Below are 22,600 nucleotides of genomic sequence, written 5' to 3' on the forward strand. Positions count from 1 at the left end.
TATTCCAATGAAATTTTTCCACATTAACTTGGGATATTCCAAAGCAACAGGCAATCAACCAACGATGTTTTTCTGAAGTGCAGAGACGTGCAATAAAGAAAAAATAGACCATAAGATGTGGAAGCAGAAATTAGGCCATTCAGCCCATCGAATCTGCTCCGCCATTCCATCATGGCTGATCCCAGATTCCACTCAACCCCATACACCTGCCTTCTCGCCATAACCTTTGATGCCCTGACCAATCAGGAAACTATCAACTTTTGCTTTAAATATACCCATGAACTTGGCCTCCACCACAGTCTGTGGCAGAGCATTCCACAGATTCACTACTCTCTGACTAAAAATATTCTTCCTTACCCTTTTCAGGTCGTCCCTTCATTTAGAGGCTGTGCCCTCGAGATCTGGATACCCTCACCATAGGGAACATCCTCTCCACATCCACCTTATCTAGTGTTTTCAACATTCGGTAGGTTTCCAAATTCCCGTGAGTACAGGACCAAAGCTGTCAAACGCTCCTCATTCTTGGAATCATCCTTGCGAACTTCCTCTGGACTTTCTCCAATAACCACATATCCACAATGATAAGTTATGCCATCAGTTGGCAAAACAATAATGACCACGATCATCTGTTGCAGATGATGTTTGATGAAGGAATATTGATAAAGTCACCTAAGAATGCCCCTGAGTTTGAATAGTCTCATGGAATATTTTGCATCTATCTCTACCTAAGAGGAGACAGAGTTTCAACTTAGATTCCCATCTGAAAGATGGTAGTTTTGACAACAAACACAGGCAACAGGTTTTGCAGATGCATGTTTTTAAGTATTTTGTGCAGCTTGTCTAAGAATAAGTTTATTAAGTAATCCCCTTACCTTTCATTTAACAATCCACTTTAATAAGCAGTTATTAATATGACTGCATTGTGAATTCAATCACTAATGTCTTGTCTATAGGTCCCATGAATAAAAAATAGTACTGTCAACTTATCACTGAGAAGGCACTGGCGCATATGAGAAATCTGGCATTTTATTCCATTGAACATGAATTCCATTCAGGTTTAGCAGAATAATATGCACCTTAATGTGCAGTGTAATGTTGAGTTACATTGAAGACGGCTGAATCAGTTGAATTGGAGACACGTGATACTGCAAATGCTGGATACATGTTAATTGGAGCTCAGTTTATGATATGACACACTACTGGATATTGCCACTAGATGGCAGAAGTCTCATGCTTTATCCACATACGCCCAAGGTCAAAAATAGGATTTAGCAATAAACATGCAACACATTTTATGCTTTTATGAATAAAATTAATCATTTAATCTGCTTTATTGTATAGCCTTGAGATGCAAAATGTGGATTATAAATCATAGTTATGAAAAATAATCTAGCTGCAGTTGTAATGAATGCTCATGGTCATAGAATACCTGTTGTTTATCAAAATGACATTTTTCGTTTCCATAAATGTGCTCCTCTTAGAACAGATAATACATGTACAGTGCAGTGTAATTTTTATTGATCATGGGAGCAATAAGTATGACATTAATTATTAAACTCGCAGTACAGTCATGGTTAAATACATCAGTTGGAGTTGTGTTCCTGTTAGAAGACACAAATAGGAGAAATAGCAATAGAAACATTGCAGCATTCTGTACTAGAATGTCAGTAATAATGAGGGATGAGTTGGCTTGAAGGGATTGGAATAATAGTGTTATGTATCTTGGGCATGGTTCAAAAATGCTTTAGTGACAGTATCCTTAAGGCTAAGTCAATAAAGTGCATTACTGCCAGGAAACTTAACTTGAACCCATCTAGAGGTCTTTGGCTGGCTTGCTTTTTGCTGGCTTTACAGAATTTCAGTCTGGGCTTTGGAAAGATCTGCAGCTCAGATCATTATACAATAAAAAAGGTACAACAATAACAATGCAGAATGAAGTGTAGAAGTTACTCACAGTACAGTGCAGGTAAATGATAAAGTATAAGATCCTCATGAGGTGGATTGTGAGGCCAAGAGTCCATCTTACCGTGCATGAGGTCGGTTCGAAGAGTCTGCTAACAGTCGGATAGAAACTGTCCTTGAGACCGTTAGTAGGTCCTTTCTGGCTTTTGTATTTTCTGTCCGGTGTGAGAGATTAGAACAGAGAATGTCCTGCTTGGGAGGCTCTTTGATGATACTGGCTGCTTTGCTGAGGCAGCGAGAAATAGACAGTCCGTAGAGGGTAGACTGGTTCATTTGATGTGCTGAGATGGGTCCAGCAGTTTCTTATGGTGACGTACAGAGCAGTTGCCGTACCAAGACGTCCTGCATCTAGACAATGCAATGATAAAAATTGGTCAGAGTCGAATTTCTTTAGTTTCCTGAGGAAATCGAGGTGTTGGTGAGCTTGCTTGTCATGACGTTAATGTGGTTGGACTAGGACTGTCTGTTGCTGATGTCCGTGTCTAGAAACTTGAAGCTCTCCACCCTCTCAATTTCAACACCGTTGATGTGGACATGAGCATGTGACCAGCTCCCTTCTGAAGGCAATGACCTGCTCTTTAGTTGACAGTGAGAGCAAGGATATTGTCATAACACCATGTCACTCTGCTCCCTACCTCCTTTCTGTACTCTGATTCATCATTATTTGAGATACGACCCACTACAGTCGTATCATCTGTAAATTTGTAGATGAAGTTGGAGCAGAATCCGGCCAAAATGTTCATTTTAACTTCATCAGTCCACAGGACTTGTTTCCAAAATGCATCAGGCTTGTTTAGATCTTCCTTTGAACCTTTTGAATAGAACCTTTTGGCCACGATGAGCAAAAGTATGTTTGGAGAAAAGGGGGTGCAGAATTTCATGAGAAGAACTCCTCTCCAGCTGTTGAGCACGGGGGTGGACCGATCATGCTTTGGGCTTGTGTTGCAGCCAGTGGCACGGGGAACATTTACTGGTAGAGGGAAAAATGAATTCAATTAAATACCAGCAAATTTTGGAAGCAAACATCACACTGTCTGTAAAAAAGCTGAAGGTGAAAAGAGGATGGCTTCTACAACAGGATAATGATCCTAAACACACCTCAAATTCCACAATGGACTACCTCAAAAGGCGCAAGCTGAAGGTTTTGCCATGGCCCTCACAGTCCCCTGACTTAAACATCATTGAAAATCTGTGGCTAGACCTCAAAAGAGCAGTGCATGCAAGACGGCCCAAGAATCTCACAGAACTAGAAGCCTTTTGCAAGGAAGTATGGGTGAAAATCCCCCAAACAAGAATTGAAAGACTCTTAGCTGACTACAGAAAGCATTTACAAGCTGTGATACTTGCCAAAGGGGGTGTTACTAAGTACTGACCATGCAGGGTGCCCAAACTTTTGCTTTGGGCCCTTTTCCTTTTTTGTTATTTTGAAACTGTAAAAGATAGAAATAAAAAAAGTAATCTTGCTTAAAATATTAAAGAAATGTGTCCTCTTTAACTTCATGCTTTTTGGAAATAGTTCATCTTATATTCGCTTAGCTATTCACAGTAACAGAAATTTTGACTGTGGTGCCCAAACTTTTGCATGCCACTGTATGTATTAATTGTTCTTGTTCATAATTTTTTCCACCCAAAACAGTTCCAGGCAGTTTAATTTTAGTATATGCATAAAGCACTGTTACTTATGTTCAGAGTGGAGGTGAATTAGCATCCAAACCTTATAAGAAGCACCTGCTAATGTTTCCTCCCAAATCTCTGTTGGGTTGAAATTTCAAAGAGTACATGGGTTGGCTTGTTATTGTCTCTACTACCTCCAACTGTATGTATTGCCTTAGCAACTATTTGGAGGGGGGGTTGGAGTTCAAAGCAAATTTATTTTCAAAGTACATGTATGTCACCCTATAGAACACAGATTCATTTTCTAACGGGCATACTCAATAAATCCAGTAACCATCATCGAATTAATGAAAGACCACCCCAAATGCGTGTACAGCCAGTTTGCAAAAGACAAGAAAACTACAAATACAAAATTAAATAATAATAATAAATAAAGCAGTAGATATCAAAATCAAGAGATGAAGAGTCCTTAGGTTGTGGAAACAGGTCAGTGATGGGGTGAGTGAAGTTATTTCCTTTGGTTCACGAGCCTGATGGTTGAAAGGTGGTAACTGTTCCTGAACCTGGTGGTGAGTCCTGAGGCTCCTGTACCACCGCCATTATGGCAGCAACGAGAAGAGAGCATGACCTGGGTAATGGGCTCCCTGATGGTGGATGCTGCTTTCCTGTGATAACGCTTCATGTAGATGTGCTCCGTGGTGGGGAAGGCTTTACCTGTGATGGACTGGGCTGTATCCGGTGCATTCTGTAGGATTTTCCATTCAAGGGCATTGGTGTTTCCATACCAGGCTGTGATACAGCCAGTCAGTATACTCTCCACCACACATCTATAGAAGTGTGTCAAAGTTTTAGATGTTATGCTAAATCTCTGCAAGCTCCTAAGGCAGTAGAAGCACCTCTGTGCTTCCTTCTGTGTGCTGGGCCCAGGACGGGTCCTCTGAAATGTAGGATGACCTCGCATGCTGTTCCAATTTCCAAAGTGCTCACTGTGCTGTTGTGACTCTCAGATTGTTTTGCCTGCCAGCTGCCCAGAGACGTTCAGTAAGTTTCCAAAATAAATCATGAGGAGCACGGGTAGGGTGAATGTACACAGTCCTTAGGGCAAGGGTTCTCAATACGGGACCCATGGGCCTCTTGGTCAATGGTAAGGCTCCATGGCATAAAAAAAGTTTGGGAGCCCCTGCTTTAGGGAATCAGAACTAGAGGGCCTAGGTTAAGGGCAAGAAGAGGAGATTTAGTAGGAACCTGAGGGCAACTTTGTCAACCAGAAGGCGGTCAATGTATAGAATATACTGCCAGAGGAAGCTTTTGAGGCAGTTATCTGTTTAATTGTCCTTTTGCGTGTTGTTAATGTATGTGGATAAGAAAGGTTTAGTGGGATACAAGTGGGAATTATGGGCCATTCGAGCTGAAGAGCCGTTTCCATGCGATATGACTTCTTAAGTGCTATGATCAACCTGTTTGTGATGTGGGTTCATATCCGGTACGAATTTACAATGCAACAATAAATCCCCATCCCATGAATCTGCCCTGAATTCATGTGCAGATCCCAGATATAAAATAGCAGTGATATCCAGTCCCTTCAATGCATGACCCTTGGATTCTCTCTGCCGTTGTCGCTAGATTCCAGCACCACTGGCCGATTGGAAGACTGTTTTCATTCAAAGCCTATTTTCTGTGGCCCGGATCTGTGGCGAAAAGCTATGAAGCATTCTTTCATCTGCATTCCTCATTCCACTTGCTAGTCTCCTGGGGAGTACTGCTGGATTTAAGCTTTTGTTTGTGCTTGTAAAAAAAGAAGCAAGAAAAATAGTGGCATCTGTGTATCTCATTTTAAGTTCAAGTTTTAAGTTCCAACAGTGTTTTAATTCGTAGTAACAAAAACCGTATAAATATGTTTCCCAAATCCTGAACTAAGATTACCACACTTCTCAAACAGGTTAAAAAGCACGTTGCTCCAACATTGTTCAGGCCCTTCGGCCCATGATGTTGTGCCAAACTTATAACTAAGGCCAATTTAACTTTGTGTCATTTTTTAGCTGGGCATGTTTATCAGGTGCTCTTGGCTTTAGTTAACCATTCGGAAGCAGGCAGGTTTTTAAATCATGGGGGAAGGTTAAGATTGTTTATTGAATAGAACTGACTGACATTGAGCTGTACTCAGATTGGAATGTGTGGCTTCAATGACACACGTATGGATTCATCAGAATTGTCAATATGAAGTGTGAGACTCAGTGTGGTAAAGCACACAGAAACATCCAAGGCCATTGATTTATTCAGGAACCGAAGTTTTTTTTTCTCAAATAAAGATTCCAAGAAGTTTCCATGTTTCAATGGCGTTTATTGTTTGAATGACTTTCAAAGGACAGAATGCTGCTTCAAAGCTTGTGGAACTCTCATTTCAGAGGATATATGTTCATCACCCGTCCTATAACCCGAGCAAACCATCTAGTCTGGTTCTAAGAGAGTGCTGTACTGTTGGAGATGGCTCATTTCAAGGAATAGTTTAAAAAAAAACTGGGAGGACTTGACGCCATTGTACAGGACACCAGTGACTTCAAGGTTTCGTAAACCTGTTATAGGAAGGAACTTATTAAACGGGAAAGATGGACAAGGATGATGCCAGGACTTAAGGGACTGAGCTATGGGGAGGGGTTGGACAGGCTAAAAATGTATTCCTTAGAGCTTTGGAGATTGAGAGGAGATCTTATAGAGGTGTATGATATAAAAGTCACTCAGTCTTTTTCCCAGAAGTGGGAAATGAAAAACAGAAAGGCACGGGTTTAAAGTGAGAGGGGAAAGATTTAATAGGAACTTGAGGGGCAACAGAGGGTGGCGTCTATGTGGGCTTGGCTAACAGGGGACAGGTACAATAGCAGCTTTTTAAAGACACTGAGACAGGAATATGATTGGAAAGGTGCAGAAGGTACTGAGTCAAACTGGCAAATTGGACAAACTTGGTAAGCCAAATGGACCAGGGAGGCCATAGGACCTGTTTCAGTGCTGTTAACTTGAATTCTTCCTGACGCCAGTCAACCACGCTCCCATCTATTTCCAGGTGGGTTTAAAAGATCCCACATCACCTTCAAAAGAGGAGATATCACGTAATATTTATGACAAACATAAATCATAAATTTATTTGTTAATAGCATACAATGATTCAAGATTGTTTCTTAAAGCATTGGTAATTCAATGGAAGTATTCTATTTTCAAAAACGTCTGAGTAATTTAGCATGGTTTGTTATCAATTAAAATACTGGATTCCAGTTAATTAGGACAGCCGCTTATTTGGGACAATTCTTTTTCTAATTCTTTGGGAAAATAGTTGGGATTCCCTTAATTTATTTTGACACTATGCCGCTTATTTGGGACAGGAGACTGTTGCCAAGTAGTTTCTAACTAGCGACAGTCACATGCACCTTTGTGGCCGTTAGACGCTGCACTGTGCTTAGAGAGAACAGTTTTTAAATAGCATGGGTCACAAAACAGTGATTTTTCTCACTGATGGTTGGCAAGAAATAATCAGTAAGATAATTTGGAACTACTTTTCAAGCATTCATGCTTGAAGATGCCATAAATGGCCAGGAGTGAAAATGGAGCGATTTCACAATTTCAAGTTAGGAACTGCGAAGAATTAGAAGGTATCGACTACCTGGAATGTTACAATGAAAATGAAGATTTAGAGGATGCAATTGTCAAAAGCATTGTATGAAGGCGGTCCATTATCCCTGATTTTCATTTAGAGTCAATCTAGAGAACACGGAAGCATACACTGGATGAATTCCTTTATTGATAATTATTAGAAACTGCAGCACAGTCTAATAGTACTGTAGTCATATTGGAAATATTCTAATTTGTTCTCTATTTCATTTAAATACATAATTTGTTAGTTAAACAGTAGTTTGTCGTTTTTTAATGCTATTTTAACTATTTCTGTGAAACTTTGGCTAATTGGGACAGTTGCTTAATTGCCAAGATGTACTGGTCTCTGTGTCCCAATTAACTGAAATCCACCGTATTACAGAAATATGAACCAGTGGGAATATAAAGACACATTACTGACTTGCACAGAGTTATGACTAATGGGTGTCTTATAGACAGGAGCTGGTGTTGGGTGCATTTGTGCCAAAAGAAGGAAAGGTTTAAATGTAATCTAAACTGACAGCAGGAAATGTTTCCGCTTATGGTATGTCTGTAAGAGTTATATAAATAAGCTCATGAGTGACAAAGGCAATTTAGTGCCCTAGTGTGTGAGGTAATAGAATTAAGTAGAAAAAATAACAAGGAACACAAGTATGCAGTTAAGATCCTTCGATGCAGATGAATAGAAAGAATGCTTAAACACGCAAGAAGTTGATAAAATGTAAAAGAACAATAGATTTTAGGGCACAATAAGGCAAGGCAGAGAGAATGGGGCTAATTTATGCATGGCCCCGATTCTGTTTCCATTGGTGCCTTGTATACAGTTGTTGGTGAGCTACTATGGAAAGGATATTTAGTTCACCTAGACTCGAGGTGAACCTATAGTGTTCCCAACCTTTTTCATGCCACGGACCAACAGCATCCTGATCCTAGAGGGTGATGAGCAGTAGAATGAGCTGCTAGAGTAAGTGGTAGAGGTGGGTACAATTGCACCATGTAAAGGGCATTTGGGCAGGTACAGTATATGGATAGAAATGGTTTAGAGTAGAGATTCCCACCCTGGGGTCCACGGACTCCTTGCTTAATGAATGGTTCCAAAGCATAAAAAAAAACTGGGAACCCTTGGTTTTGTGAGACAGAGGCCAAATGCTGGTGAATGGGTGGGCTGCATAGCTCTGAAAGATAAACAAATCCACAGGTACAAACGTGAGCAAAAATTGGGGATATTGAGGTTGTTTTGTTCAAAAGAATGATAAAGGGATAAAGAACGTAGAACAATACAAGTCCTTCAGCCTGTGAAGTTGTGCCAACCCCTTACCTACACTAAATTCAATCTAAACCTTCCTTCCCACATAGCCCTCCAGTTTTCTTTCATCTATATGCCTGTCTATGAATTTCTTAAATGTCTCACATCTCCCACCACCCCAGACTGTACATTCCACGCACCCACCACTCTGTATAAAAAAAACTTGCCTCTTACATCATTCCTGTACCTTTCTCCAATCACCCTTAAATATTGTGCCTCTTTGCCATGCTAACTAACTTCTCAATGCTTGTTAATCCTGTCTCTAAGAATCTTCTCCAATAGTTTGCCCACCACTGACATAAGACTCGCTGATCTATAATTCCCAGGATTATCCTTGTTCCCTTTTTTTTTCGAATCTGTTGGGGTCATCTATTGCATCTGGTGCTCCCGGTGCAGCCTCCTCTACATTGGTGAAACCCGACACAGATTGGGGGACCGCTTCGTCGAGCACCTCCACTCCATCCACCTCAACAGACAGGATCTTCCGGTAGCCACCCACTTCAGCTCTGCTTCTCACTCCCATCCAGATATGTCCATACATGGCCTCCTCTGCTGCCATGATGAGGCTAAACTCAGGTTGGAGGAGCAACACCTCATATACCGTCTAGGTAGTCTCCAGCCCCTTGGTATGAACATAGAATTCTCCAACTTCCGGTAATTCCCTCCTCCTCCCTTCCTCTATCCCTATTTCACATCACCTCCCTCATTGTTCCGCCTCCTTCTACTATTGTTCTCCTGCCAATCACCTCCCTGCTTCCCCTCCCCCACCCCTTTGTTACTGTTTTTTTCAACTACCAGCATTCTTCAAACCCTCCCCAAAGTTCTTTCTTCAGTCCTGACAAAGGGTTTCAGCCCGAAGTGTTGACTAATCTTTTCAACTGATGCTGACTGACCTGCTGAGTTCCTCCAGCGCATTGTGAGTGTTCCTTTGACAACAGCATCTGCAGATTATTTTGTGTTTACCCTTTTTTTTTTGAACAAAGGAATAACATTTGCCATCCTCTAATCTTCTGGTACTATTCCTGTGGGCAGTCAGGATGTAAAAATCATAGTCAAAGGCACAGCAGTTTCTACCCTTGTATCCTGTATTAACTTGCAGTATATCCCATTTGACTCTGGAGACTTTTGTATCCTATTGTTTTTCAAAAGTTCCAGCATATCTTCATTCTTAATTTAGACATGTTCCAGTATATCATCCGGTTCCACACTGTCCTCACATTTGTCAAATACCCCTCTCTAGTGAATGCTGAAGCAAAGTGTTAAGAACCTCCCTTACCTCCTCTGACTTCAGACACGTTTCCTCTCTCTATTCCTGATCTGTCCTACCCTCGTCCCAGTCATCCTCCTGTTCCACGGACCCTTCAGTTAATGGTAGGTGTTCATGGCATAAAAAGTCAGGAACCCTGTATCACATACATGTAGAATGCATTGTGGGAGGGGCTATAATCCTTCTCATGAAGATCTTCTCATTGCTCTCTTCCAGCTCTCAGAAGTCCATTCTTAAGCTTTTTCCTGGCTACCGTGTAACTCTGCAGAGCCCTGTCTAATCTTTGTTTGCTTCTTTCTTACTCTTGACTGGATGTTCCATATCTCTAGTCAACCATGGTTCCCTCACCCTTCCTTTCATTCCCTGCCTCAATGGGGCAAATCATAAACACAAGATTCTGCAGATATGCAAATCCAGAGTAACACACACAAAATGCTGGAAGAACTCAGCAAGTTAGGCGTCTATAGAGAGGAATAAACAGTGTTTCAAGCCAAGACCCTTCAGCAGGACTGGAAAGGAACGGGTGGGCGTTACTCAATAGGATAAACCTATCCTGAGAGCCTCCTGCAAGTGCAACGTGGACATTTTTGTTGTGCATTTCCCTGACTACATCCATTCCCAATTTACACTCCCAAGTTTCTGCCTCATCATATCATAATTTGCGCTGCCCCAGTTAAATACTTTCCTATGCCGTCTGCTCCTATCTCTGTCCAAGCCTATAGTAAAGGTCAGGGATTTGTGATATCTGACTCCCAAATGCTCACCCACTGAGAGATCTGTCACCTGACCAGGTTCATTATCCAGTACCAGTTCCAGACTGGACTCTCCACTAGTCAGCCTGTCCACATATTATGTCAGGAATCCTTCCTGAACACACCTAACAAATTCAGCCCCAACAAAACCTTGTGCACCAAGGTGCCAATCTATATCAGGGAAGTTGAAGTCGCCCATGACAACCCTGCTATCACCTTTTCAAAATCTGTCTCCTGATCCGCACCGCAGTGTCTCTGCTGTTATTGTGGGGGGGTGGGTTCTATAGAATTTCTCCCAAATAGTGATTGCTCCTACTCTCACTGACTCAGTGGACAATCCCTCCATGGCATCCTCCCTTTCTGCAGCTGTTATACTAACTTTAACCAACAATACCACTTCCCCACCTCTTTTACCTTCCTGCCCGTCCCTGTCCCTTTTGAAACATCTAAACTCCGGAACATACAAACATACATCAGCCATTCCAGCCCTTCTGACAGCCCAGGCTTTGTAAAGGCCATTGGTCATGGGTCAGTACATGGAACCAAGTTCATCAGCTTTGTTCCTGATACTTACATTCAATTAGACATACATCCAACTGACTGCAATTATGCCCTTTCCACTGCCTTTTCTTCCTCACAGTCTCTCTACACATGCATCTATCTTCACTCCAATTGTTCCATCCTCTGACCTGTCACTGTGGTTCCTAAACCATACCAAACTAGTTTAAATCCTCCCCAACAGCTTTAGAAAACCTGCCCTTTTTGTGCAGGTCAGACCTTTCCCAGAAGAGATTCCAATGATCCTCAAATCTGAAACCTTGGCCCCTGCACCAATTTTACAGCCGCACATCCATCTGAAAAATCATTTACTTCTTACCCTCTCTGCTGTGTGGCACAGGCAGCAATCCAGAGATTACTACCCTTGAGGTTCTGCTTTTCAACTTTCTACCTAGCTCCCTATATTCTCTCCAAGACCTCATCCCTTCTCCTGCATACGTCATTGATGCCAATATGTATCACCACTTCTGACCACTCACGTCCACCTTAAGAATGCCATGGACCAGGTTTGACACGTCCTTGACCCTGGCACCTAGGAGACAACAAACCACCCATCTTTCATGTCCACAGAACCTCCTGTTCCCCGAACTATTGAAACGCCTATCACCACCACTCTCCAATTTTTCATCCCCCATTCCTTTCACTTCTGAGTCACAGAGCCAGACCCAGTGTCAGAAACCTCATCGCTGTGGCTTTCTCCCGTAAGGTCATTTCTCACAACAGTATCCAAAGCAGTATACTTTTTACAAGGAGGACATAAAGAAAAAAAGTTTTGTTTAGAAGAAAACATGTTTTTGCAACAATCTGGTATTTTCATGGTTACTCTTACAGGACAAGCATCTCAGTCTAGATTTGTGTATTTAAATTAAATTCAATTCACTTCCCAGACAAATCCATGCTGAATTCTTGTCATGGACTCGCCCAACTATGGGAAACAGGAGTTGCCTGTTCATCCGACCCAACTCCTAAGATTTTAAATCTCCAACTATCACTGATTGAGCAAAGCAACCTTTATTATCCATGCACCTAATGGAAACTATTTATTCCCACTGCTGCAGATTTTATTCTATTATTTATTTAGAGATACAGCAAGGTAACAGGTCCTTCCAGCCCAAAGAGCCCATGCCACCTAATGATGTCCATGTGACCGATTAACCTGCTAAGCTCTATGTCCTTGGAATGTAGGAGGAAACCGGAGCACCCGAAGGAAACTCTGATGGTCATGGGAAGAACGTACAAGCTCCTTACAGACAGTGATGGAATCGCACCTGGGTCGCTGGTGCCGTAATGGCGTTACGCTAACCACTAACCATTCTACCCCAGTGCTCATCGGCACTCCGTGAATGGCATGGAATGAAATGAGGCTGTAGGTGAAATGAGCAAGAAATTCACTATGTATTTATAAGACTGAATTTCTATTCACATATTTAAAAAATGGACATCTTATTTCCCAAAATTTCGAAGTCTAAAAGGACATTTATTATCAAAGTACATATGCAGTATGCAACAGGTTCTACCGTGTTTCTTTGCCTTGTGGCTGTCTGCAGGAGGACACATCTCAGCCTTATATACTTTGATAATACATGTACTTTGACGTTGAAATTTCCCCTAATTTCCCAACCTCTATTTATTATTTTCTCATGGGTATTAGAAGAAAATTGGAAAACACGAAAATGCAGCTTAATTGTGACATTTTGGGACCGATGATTAGCTTCTATATTGATAGAGAATATGTTTATGATGTTTTAATGATTAGAAATAACAAATGTTTTATTTGTGCCTCCACTATCTTCTAGAAAATGGTTCCTGTCAAAGTTACGACCTGAAGGTAAGTTATTTAATAGCTTTATGTGAGATACTATGACTTGTTGTAAACATTGGTAATTAGTGAGGAGGAAATGAAAGTTACGCTTTGCTGACATTTGGAAGTGGTTCAAGAATGTCCTCTTAGCTAAGGAATTTACAGTACTATGCAAAGGTCTTGGGCATATGTAGTATATCTGGCTAGGGTGCAGTACTGTACTTGTCAACGTAGGGTGCAGTACTGTACTTGTCAACGTAGGGTGCAGTACTCTATTTGTCAACGTCGGGTGCAGTACTCTATTTGTCAACGTCGGGTGCAGTACTGTATTTGTCAATGTAGGGTGCAGTACTGTATTTGTCAACGTAGGGTGCAGTACTGTATTTGTCAACGTAGGGTGCAGTACTGTATTTGTCAATGTAGGGTGCAGTACTCTATTTGTCAACGTAGGGTGCAGTACTGTACTTGTCAACGTAGAGTGCAGTACTCTATTTGTCAACGTAGGGTGCAGTACTCTATTTGTCAACGTAGGGTGCAGTACTGTACTTGTCAACGTAGGGTGCAGTACTGTATTTGTCAACGTAGGGTGCAGTACTCTATTTGTCAACGTAGGGTGCAGTACTGTACTTGTCAACGTAGGGTGCAGTACTGTACTTGTCAACGTAGGGTGCAGTACTGTACTTGTCAACGTAGGGTGCAGTACTGTACTTGTCAATGTAGGGTGCAGTACTGTATTTGTCAACGTAGGGTGCAGTACTGTACTTGTCAATGTAGGGTGCAGTACTGTACTTGTCAATGTAGGGTGCAGTACTGTATTTGTCAACGTAGGGTGCAGTACTGTACTTGTCAACGTAGGGTGCAGTACTCTATTTGTCAATGTAGGGTGCAGTACTGTATTTGTCAACGTGGAGCGCAGAGCAAGTTGTAAATCTGGCAGGAGCAAAGGATGTTGGGAATGGCGAGGGTGGAGCACCACGGGTGGGCTGTGCGATAGGTGGCAGAGAGGGAGTGCCAGGGGCGGAGGGTGGCACTGGTGCAGGCACACCCAGCTCCGAGACACCAGGCAAGGTCATTTGGTTCCAAACATAGAAAACCCACAGCACAATATAGGCCCTTCGGCCCAAAAAGCTGTGCTGAATATGTCCGTACTATAGAAATTACCTAGGGTTACCCATAGTCCTCTATTTTTCTAAGCTCCATGTACCTATCCAGGAGTCTCTTAAAAGACCCTATCATATCCACCTCCACCACCATCGCCGATGGCCCATTCCGCACGCTCACCACTCTCTGCGTTTAAAAAAAAAACAAAAAGGAACTTTTACCCTTGACATCTCCTTTGTACAGGTCGAACTTCACTAATCCGACTACCTGTAATCCAGTTCCTTCGATAATCCAGCACTGATTATGCTTAATATGATCCTTCTGTAATTCGACATTTTCACTAATCTGGCACTCCTCAGGTCCCAGTGGTGCTGGATTAGTGAAGGTCGACCTGTACTTACTTCCAGGTGCCTGAAAACTGTGCCCTCTCGTGATAGCCATTTCAGCCTTGGGAAAAAGCCTCTGACTATCTACATGTTCAATGCCTCTCATTATCTTACACACCCTGGTTTATTAGTCATTACAGAATGTCTGTTTGGAGCTTCCTTCTCCCATCCCTCTGTCTTCTCCTTTTCCCAACCATGATTCCCCTCTCCCAGCCCCCTCTCCAATCTCAGTCCACAATACAGTCCCATATCAGAAACTGCTTTATCACTCACATAGGTCACGATTTTTTTTGTGGCAGCAGTACAGTGCCATACATAAATTTTCTGCAGTACTGTGCAGCAGCCTTAGGCATCCTATCCATAAAAATATCCCTGAGACTTTTGCGCAGTACTGGATATGAAAAAGAAAGTTGAGAGAAGCAACTGAAAATGGAAAAAGTGTTGTTTGTTTTTTATTCCTAGTCATGATTAAGGATGGTATTAGCTCAAACTTAATACAGGCACACAATCACCGCATGTCATGAGTCACACAAGCTGCCCACTTAAGCAGCCCCGCCATTCACTTACATCATGCTTAAACGTCTTTCAGATTTTCCCATCCCATCCACACATCTGTTGATTACCTTGGTGCCCAAAAGTCTAATGATCTCACTCTTCAGTATTCTCATCGGCTGAGCATCCACGGCGCTCGAGTGGAGAATTTCAAAGAGGCATAAACCTCCAATTAGAGAGCCCTGAATATCCCGGGACAGTGACTACTTGCTCTCATCTCTTCAGTCAAAGAGAGTTCTCGAGACTTCTCAGTGTTAATTCTGCCAGTTCCTCCTTAGAATTTTACCCATTTGTTTTATTTGTAATAATTGTTTTTGTGTAAAATAAAATGTTTGATTTATGCATCTCCTCTGAAGGTGGCGTAAGTGATGCTGTGTGACTGTGCCATTGTTGTAGTAAGCATTTTGTTGCACCTGCACATGCGTGTATTTGCACATATGGCAATAAACTAGACTTTGCCTTTTGTCTCTGAGTGCTGTCTTCTCTCATTATGTTGTTCCAATTCCATTGAATCTTTTCTTATAACAATCCCTATATCCCAGAAATCTACCTGGTGAATATTTGTTACATCCTCTGAGGCAAATATTTCCTCCAGAGCTCCAATGTTCACGGAGCTCCAGAAATGTCCTTCCAAAAGCCTATACAATCACAGCAAGTCTTCCTTCCTCTTATTCTGCAACCTCCATGCAGTTAAAGCTAAGATAGCACGTCTTCCCAAATGCCAGATAACTGGGTTTTGCATTCCATCAGGTTCTCATTCAAACATTAAATAGTCTGTCACTTTTTCTTACTTGTTGCAATACCATTCTCCTCATCATAGAAAATAATTTCACAGTTCCTCTCGATATTCTCTTGTCCATTGCTGCTTCTACTTTGGTAAGCTTTGGCTGTTTCCTTGCTTTCCTTCCAAGCTATATATTGGTAGCAAACAAGGGCATGTCCACTTTGTCCCTCATTGGTTGATGCAAATTGTATGTAGCTTAGGCCTAAGCACTGACCCTTGTTGCATTGGTTGTGTGCTGCCCTTAAATTATCCTATTTATTCCGATTCTGTTTTCTGTCCATTAACCAATCTGTACTCCTTTCCCACTTGGGCTTGCATCTAAGTCAGAGAACTTCCTGTTCATAGACTTGCTTGCTGGCGCCTGCTAAATCCTGCATGGGCTACACTTGAGCAACGAGCAGATCAAAAGTTGGTGCACACAAGCCCTCCTGCAACAGTTGTAAGACCCAGACGTAGATGCATAGCCCCAGTCTGGCATGTTTCTATGGCTGACTTGTGAAGGTGCTTCAGACCTTTCAGAAATACCCCATACTCAGTCAAGTTGACCTCATTGTCTGTACATCATATCTGCCACAGTTCCCCTTGGCTTCACATGTCATTACCCAACCTTGGATATTGTTCTGCATTTGTGTGATCATGTAGAAAGTGTCCTCTGTCTCTCCAGATGTGCCATTCCACTGTGAACGTACACGGTGTTGAGGTCAGTGTGATGTAGCCTGACAACATTGCAGCTGGCAGTCTCACCAAGCTACTTTTTAGGGCAAAACACTCCCATATCCAGAAAAAATATATATATTTGGCACAGGAGCAACATAGACAGGGTGTGGAGTTTTTAATCAGGAAGCCACAGCAAGGGGTAGGGTGGTGGGGTGGAGATACATCTATACCGAAGGAGGTGTAAGGTGATCCTTTCCTCCATGAGCCTGCAGGTAACCCTTGGGCAAGGTGTGATACCTGCTTGGCCTCCTCGATCAGGGTCAAGTGAATCCGTGGGAGCAGGTGGTGGATAGTCGTATGAGCAGTTGGTGCACATCACAAGCCCTGGTTACGCGACCACTGATGCTAGGTAGACAATCTCTAAGGTGTATTAACAATGGTTGGGGTCACTTGTCTTGTAAAGACACTGCCTAGAAGAAGACAACAGCAAGCCCCTTCTGTCGAAAAACTTGCCAAGAGCAATCATGGTTAAGACTGTGATCGCCCACGTCATACGGCACTAATGATGATGATAGCAAAAGAGTCGGCTTCCTGGTCCTGCGAGTCATCCTTGCACTGAAGCCTCCTCGGTTCACTGTGTACCAAGTAACCTAATTTTGGTAATCAGCTTAAATTCTGATTTTTCCTATTACCTGTAGTTGCTGCAAAGTTATCCATCTTCATTTTTATCAACTAATATCAATTTATTTTGTGTTTCATTCAGACATTTGGTTGATTAATTGAGGTTCTCTGTGGGCATCACAGATGGATATTATGATATGAGGAAGAAGCACATTTGTTGATCATAGAAGATGTAAATGGTTTCATATTTGACTGTTTGGAGAGACAGGAAGAGATTAGTTAGAAATGTTATTTTGTATATAAAGTAGACAACGTAGAAGCTGTAGTGTTGTTAAAAAGTTTAGATTTCTTGCCGTCTGCCACTTGAACTCTGCATTATGATTTTACTCCAGAGGTTGTACTCCTTTGCAAAACAGTATTTGGCTGAAATAATGGCTTTAAAATGGCTAAAACAGATCATGTGTTTTTCAGTGTCTCCTTTCTTTCACTCCTATATATCTTTCCAACGAATTTTCCAACTCATATCCTCCTCCCATAAGGGGGGACACGTCCTGTTCCGTGACAACCAACTACACCACTTTGCAACAGTTTGCAAGAGGTGTGATTCAAACCTACTACTCCAGCTGCTCAAAAAAATTTCCGGAATAGATTGGCTCATGCCCCATGTACTGAAAGAGAAGTGGTTGAAAGAGACTTGACTGACTTGTGATTCAGGAAGTCATTACCTCGTTCTTAAAGATTATTAAAAATGCTCAGAGTTTTATGGTAATGAAATTGATCACAAGTCTGGTTGCCCAGAACACAATTTGAACATTCAATCTCTTTGCATCTGTTCCAAGATTCCGTCAGGTCACAGCTGAATCTTAATTCCATTTTCAATATCCCTTAATTGACAAATCAAGGTCAGTCTTGAAGTTTTCAGTTGACTTTGCCTCATTCAGATTTGTGCCACTGAAAGTGTTGCTGCCTCTTTAAATGCACTATATAGTGTGAGAATGAGCAATACAGTCTTGCACCTCCAAAATCACATTGTGCTAACCATGAGGTAAGCTGATCTAAACTGGGATGCTAACGACCAAGTTTTTGTTTGGTTCTGTGTTCCGAGCCAGAAGGCAAATTAGGTGGGAAAATGAGGCAGGATTCCTGCTTCCGAATGCATTCTGCTTACAGAGAGGTTCAAGCATTATCTTGACGCACCCACAGTTGGAAGCCTGCACTGTCAGGACTGTAGGTGACTGCTGATACCAAAAGGGCTCTCAGAGCAAACTCCTGTCTTCAATGAGAACGCAAGGAAAATAAAGAATTCTCATACCATGTGGAAGCAACAGAAATTTGTAATTAAAAGTGTGCACGAATGTTTTTGAAATTTATAACAGACCTAGAAGTCATCAAGAGTGTTGCTGCCACACAAATGGATGATGTATTTGTTTTCAATTACACGAGTCTGATTCCCAATAGCAGTTGCTAGCAAGTTTGCATTGGATGAGTTTTCCCCAGGATATGGTACATACTGCTCACCAAGGCAAAGGGGTAAAGAAGACAGCATGGATACTCTGGGCCATGGTAAGGTCAGTTGTGCCTTGCGGAAGTGAGAGCATTATGATAACAAGAGTGCTGACACAGTGCTGAATCGATGTGCTTGTCTACTGGAGCAGATGGGTGATTGGTTTATCAGCTGTAATTGTGAAGTATATGTCAAGTGTAATTGATGACAGAGGCACGGAAAGGGGATTCTAAATGAACACCGAGTAATCGGGCTTGAGAGCAGGTGACTAACACTCTGTAGAACAAGTACGATGTGAGAACTTGAATAAATGTGATTCTCACTCACAGGAAAAGGCCATGCAGCCCATTTTATTGATGCCAGCTCTCCTGAAAGAGTGAAAAAATTCTCTCCTTCACACCCCTACACTTTATCTCCTTTAAACGAGATAGAATTTTTTTCTACAATCCCTCTGGGCAAAGCCATTTATAAAACATTACGCAAATTTTACTCATCTCCCTTAGTGTGTCTGTCTGTGTATGTGTGTGTTCTTTCTTCCCAGTCATCTCATATCTAACTACGTTCTCTAATTCAGTGTAATTACTTGAATCCCACCCCCATGTTTACGAGAACCTCTCACAATTTTGTGTAACTACTTTAGGAACCAAAAAAACCCAGTAGGATTTAAGGAAACACACTTGACACTTTGGGTCATCAGGACTGGAAACGGAGGAGAGATAGCCAGTATAAATAGGTGGGGAGGGCAGCAAGAGCTGGCAGTGATAGGTGGATCCAGGTGAGGGGTGAGTAGGAGGAATTCAAGATTTTGTTAAATGTTCAACAATACCCTGCATAGTATCCAAGACATCTTCAAAGAATGGTGCCTCAGCAAGGCAGCGTCCGTTATTTAGGTCTCCATTGACATGCCCTCTTCTCGTTGTTACTGTCAGGAAAGAGGTACAGAAGCCTGAAGACGCATACTCAGTGATTCAGGAACAGCTTCTTCCCCCCTGCCATACGATTCCTAAATGGACATTAAACCCTTGAGCACCAACTCGGGTTTTTAAATTTCTGTTTTGCATTAATTTTAATCTATTTTATGATTTTTATATATATATATACACACACACACACACACACTTGAACTGATTACATTTTTTCTTTCTATATATTCATGTTGCTAAGTTAACAAATATCATGACACACGCCGGTGATAATAAACCTGATTTGGAATTACAACTGCTATCTTGAACCTTCAAGTGCATGTCATTCCAGGTTTGTATAAGATGCTGACTGGCTTTGAAGACAAATCAGCTTATGCACTCTGTACCTTTGCATATAGCACAGGAAACCCGGAAGATCCAGTGAAGCTGTTTCGAGGGAAAACTCTGGTATGTATTTGTAAAAAGCACCTGTGTGAGAACAACCATATTCCACGATACAACCACATGCAAAATCTTTGGTGTTTATTAAATTTTTGGCTGCTCTTCCTAGCCCTGTGGATTTTCCATCACTTACACGAAATTAGAAGATATTAGGGTAATTTTATTATCTTGCAAATAGATTGGCTGTTGTCACTGTTTAAAGTGTGAACTACGATTTCATTAGCTAAAAATTTGTAAAAGTCATGATAGAAGTCCAAGATTTCCTTTCTCTTAGCTTTTGGTATCCTGTGCTGGACAACACTGAAAGAGTGATCAGAGGCAGCACAGTAGCAAAGTGGTGAGCACGATGCTTTACAGCACCAAGAGTGCCGGTTCAATTCCTGCCGTTGCCTGTCGGGAGTTTTTACATTCACCCCGTGACTGCATGGGTTTCCTCCTTGTGCTCTGGTTTCCTCCCACAGGCCAAAGATGTTCCAGTTAGGTTCATTGGTCATTGTAAATTGTTCTGTGATTAGGCTAGGATTAAATCAGAGGATTGCTGGGCACTGTGGCTCAAAGCGCCGGAAGGGCCTATTCTGCACTGTATCTCAATAAATAAAAATGAGTACATTTTTCTCTCCAGGAGAAAGTGGGTGAAACTGTGTTGGTAATTTTTCTTTAGTGGTACCCCATATGAAAGACAACAGTGAATATGGAGTGAAACTGAAATTGAACTGAGGGAATTTCATAGACAAATACAAGACAAAAACACGTCCCTTCGGCCCACCCTGTCTGTGCCAAGCCATTTAAGCTGCCCCATTCCATCACCTCCCAAACAGCACTCTTAACTATTTACACTTTCTAGCAAGGTAACAGAAAATGGGATGTCAGTAGTTCTCTGAAAGAGTTGCATGCTTCCATTCACTATAAAATTATTATAGCTGGAACTATGAATGTTTGGTTTGTTCCTGAGTGTGGGACCCAGCTTGGAAATGTACATTCACTCCTCAACAACTGTCTAGGCTTTACACCTCACCCATTTCCTGTCATGAATAACTAGCTTCACATGAGACTATATTAAAGAAAGTTTAGTATTTTTCATGACAAAATATGTTCATTGATGCTTGGGCTGCAAAACCTGCTTGACAGTGGATTTCAAATAAGTTTGGGTAATTCATTCTTTGGGGGAAGGGAAGAATGAATTATAGGAAATTGTGGCTACAGTCTAGTGCTATTAATGCAGAGTGGACTGCCTGGCCTCTCACGTGATGTAATGCTACAGGCTACAGCTGACGATTCTGAATGGCAAGGAAATGCATTGATTGGAAAGTTAAGTTTTTTTTTAAATTCCCTAACTGTTTAGACACTTTTCTGTTATTTAGGGCAAAATAGTTGATCCTCGGGGACCCAGAGACTTTGGTTGGGATCCTTGTTTTCAGCCTGACAACTTTGACCAGACGTAAGTGATCAAATGTTTTTTTTTAGTTTATCAAACTTGTAGTTTTATTTCTGATCTCAGGATAAGTATCGTACATACTTTGAAAATTACACAGTTGTGATCTTTGTTTTCATTGAATCTTCGCCAGATATGCAGAAATGCCGAAAGCTCTGAAGAATACAATATCTCACCGTTATAAAGCGCTTCGTGAACTGGCAGATTATTTCATCGGGGAGAATGATTCTTCAAAAAAACCCCGGCTAGAGGAGGAAAACCATTAAAACAGCGCTCTTTCATCTTCTATTGAATAAAAAAAATATAGTATTTGTTCTGTAGATAACAAAGTATTTAGTACATTTTGGAGATGTGATAAATTAAAGGCTTTTTGCTATACTTTGTTCCATTGACTATGTGATTCTTTCCAAACTTGATTTAGCATTCAGTTCCATTCTAGTCACCTGATGAAAACTAATAAACAGGCTGGCTTAACCACGTGTGTGCGTCCTCAACAGAGAAGTCCAAAGCTTTCTCTTCAGAACCCTGTTCAGTGCACGCACAATAGGCTCACATTCAAATGTCCCAGCTAATGCTGCAATTATATAGTAAATCACTTTAATTTAATCACTGTAGTATAAAAATGATTCTTCCTGCATGACGTTGAAGTACATTGTCTAATTATGATATATGTAGGTTTTCACCAATAAAACAGTGAAGGTGTTTATATTTCAGAAAAGCCATAGCAACTCATTTATTGAACACCACAAAAAATGAACTCAAAGTGCACTAAAAACACTTTACATAATTATCTCATCACGTCAGACCAGCCTCCTTAAGTGAAACTCCAGCTCAATGTTGGTGGTTGTGAATTATGTACATTTCCACAATTATGTTACCCTACAGATACCTAAAATGGAATATAATTATTACTGGAATTTAAATCTGGGTGCTTAATGTTTTCAATTTCTGCAACTCCTGTCAATTACCCCAACTTTAAAATTTTTAAAGTTCTTACAACTCAGAAGATGAAATATGTATTCTAATCCCTCAAGTAATTTCTGGAGAAATACCCTAGGATTTTTTTTTATTACTTTCTACTTTCTTCAGTGATTGAGGCCAAAGACATTGAGTCCTCCAATTCCTTCCAATCAAGCTGCATCCTCATTTTGCTCCATTTTAATACACTTTTTACTTGTTCTTCTCTGCAGCTTGTGGCACATCAGGCAGCATCCTTGCTATTTGTTTAGTGTTTTTCACAAGGCCAAGTTGCTAGCTCAACACTCAACCAAGCACAGATGGAAAGCACACGAGCAGC

At 41.4% G+C, this 22,600-nt stretch overlaps 1 protein-coding gene across 1 annotated transcript in view; it reads left to right on the plus strand.

Annotated features, from left to right (window-relative positions):
- Positions 1 to 21,695, plus strand: part of itpa (inosine triphosphatase (nucleoside triphosphate pyrophosphatase)) — a 34,129-nt gene extending 12,434 nt beyond the window's left edge. The window contains exons 5-8 of the mRNA XM_063063788.1: positions 12,898 to 12,929; positions 19,762 to 19,877; positions 21,233 to 21,309; positions 21,437 to 21,695. Coding sequence (XP_062919858.1) covers positions 12,898 to 12,929; positions 19,762 to 19,877; positions 21,233 to 21,309; positions 21,437 to 21,569 — 358 coding nt within the window. The 3' untranslated portion in view covers positions 21,570 to 21,695. The remainder of the gene's footprint in view (positions 1 to 12,897; positions 12,930 to 19,761; positions 19,878 to 21,232; positions 21,310 to 21,436) is intronic.
- The last annotated feature ends 905 nt before the right edge of the window (positions 21,696 to 22,600 follow it).

Source organism: Mobula hypostoma, chromosome 12 (assembly GCF_963921235.1).
Source record: "Mobula hypostoma chromosome 12, sMobHyp1.1, whole genome shotgun sequence".
Classification (NCBI taxonomy): Eukaryota; Metazoa; Chordata; class Chondrichthyes; order Myliobatiformes; family Myliobatidae; genus Mobula; species Mobula hypostoma.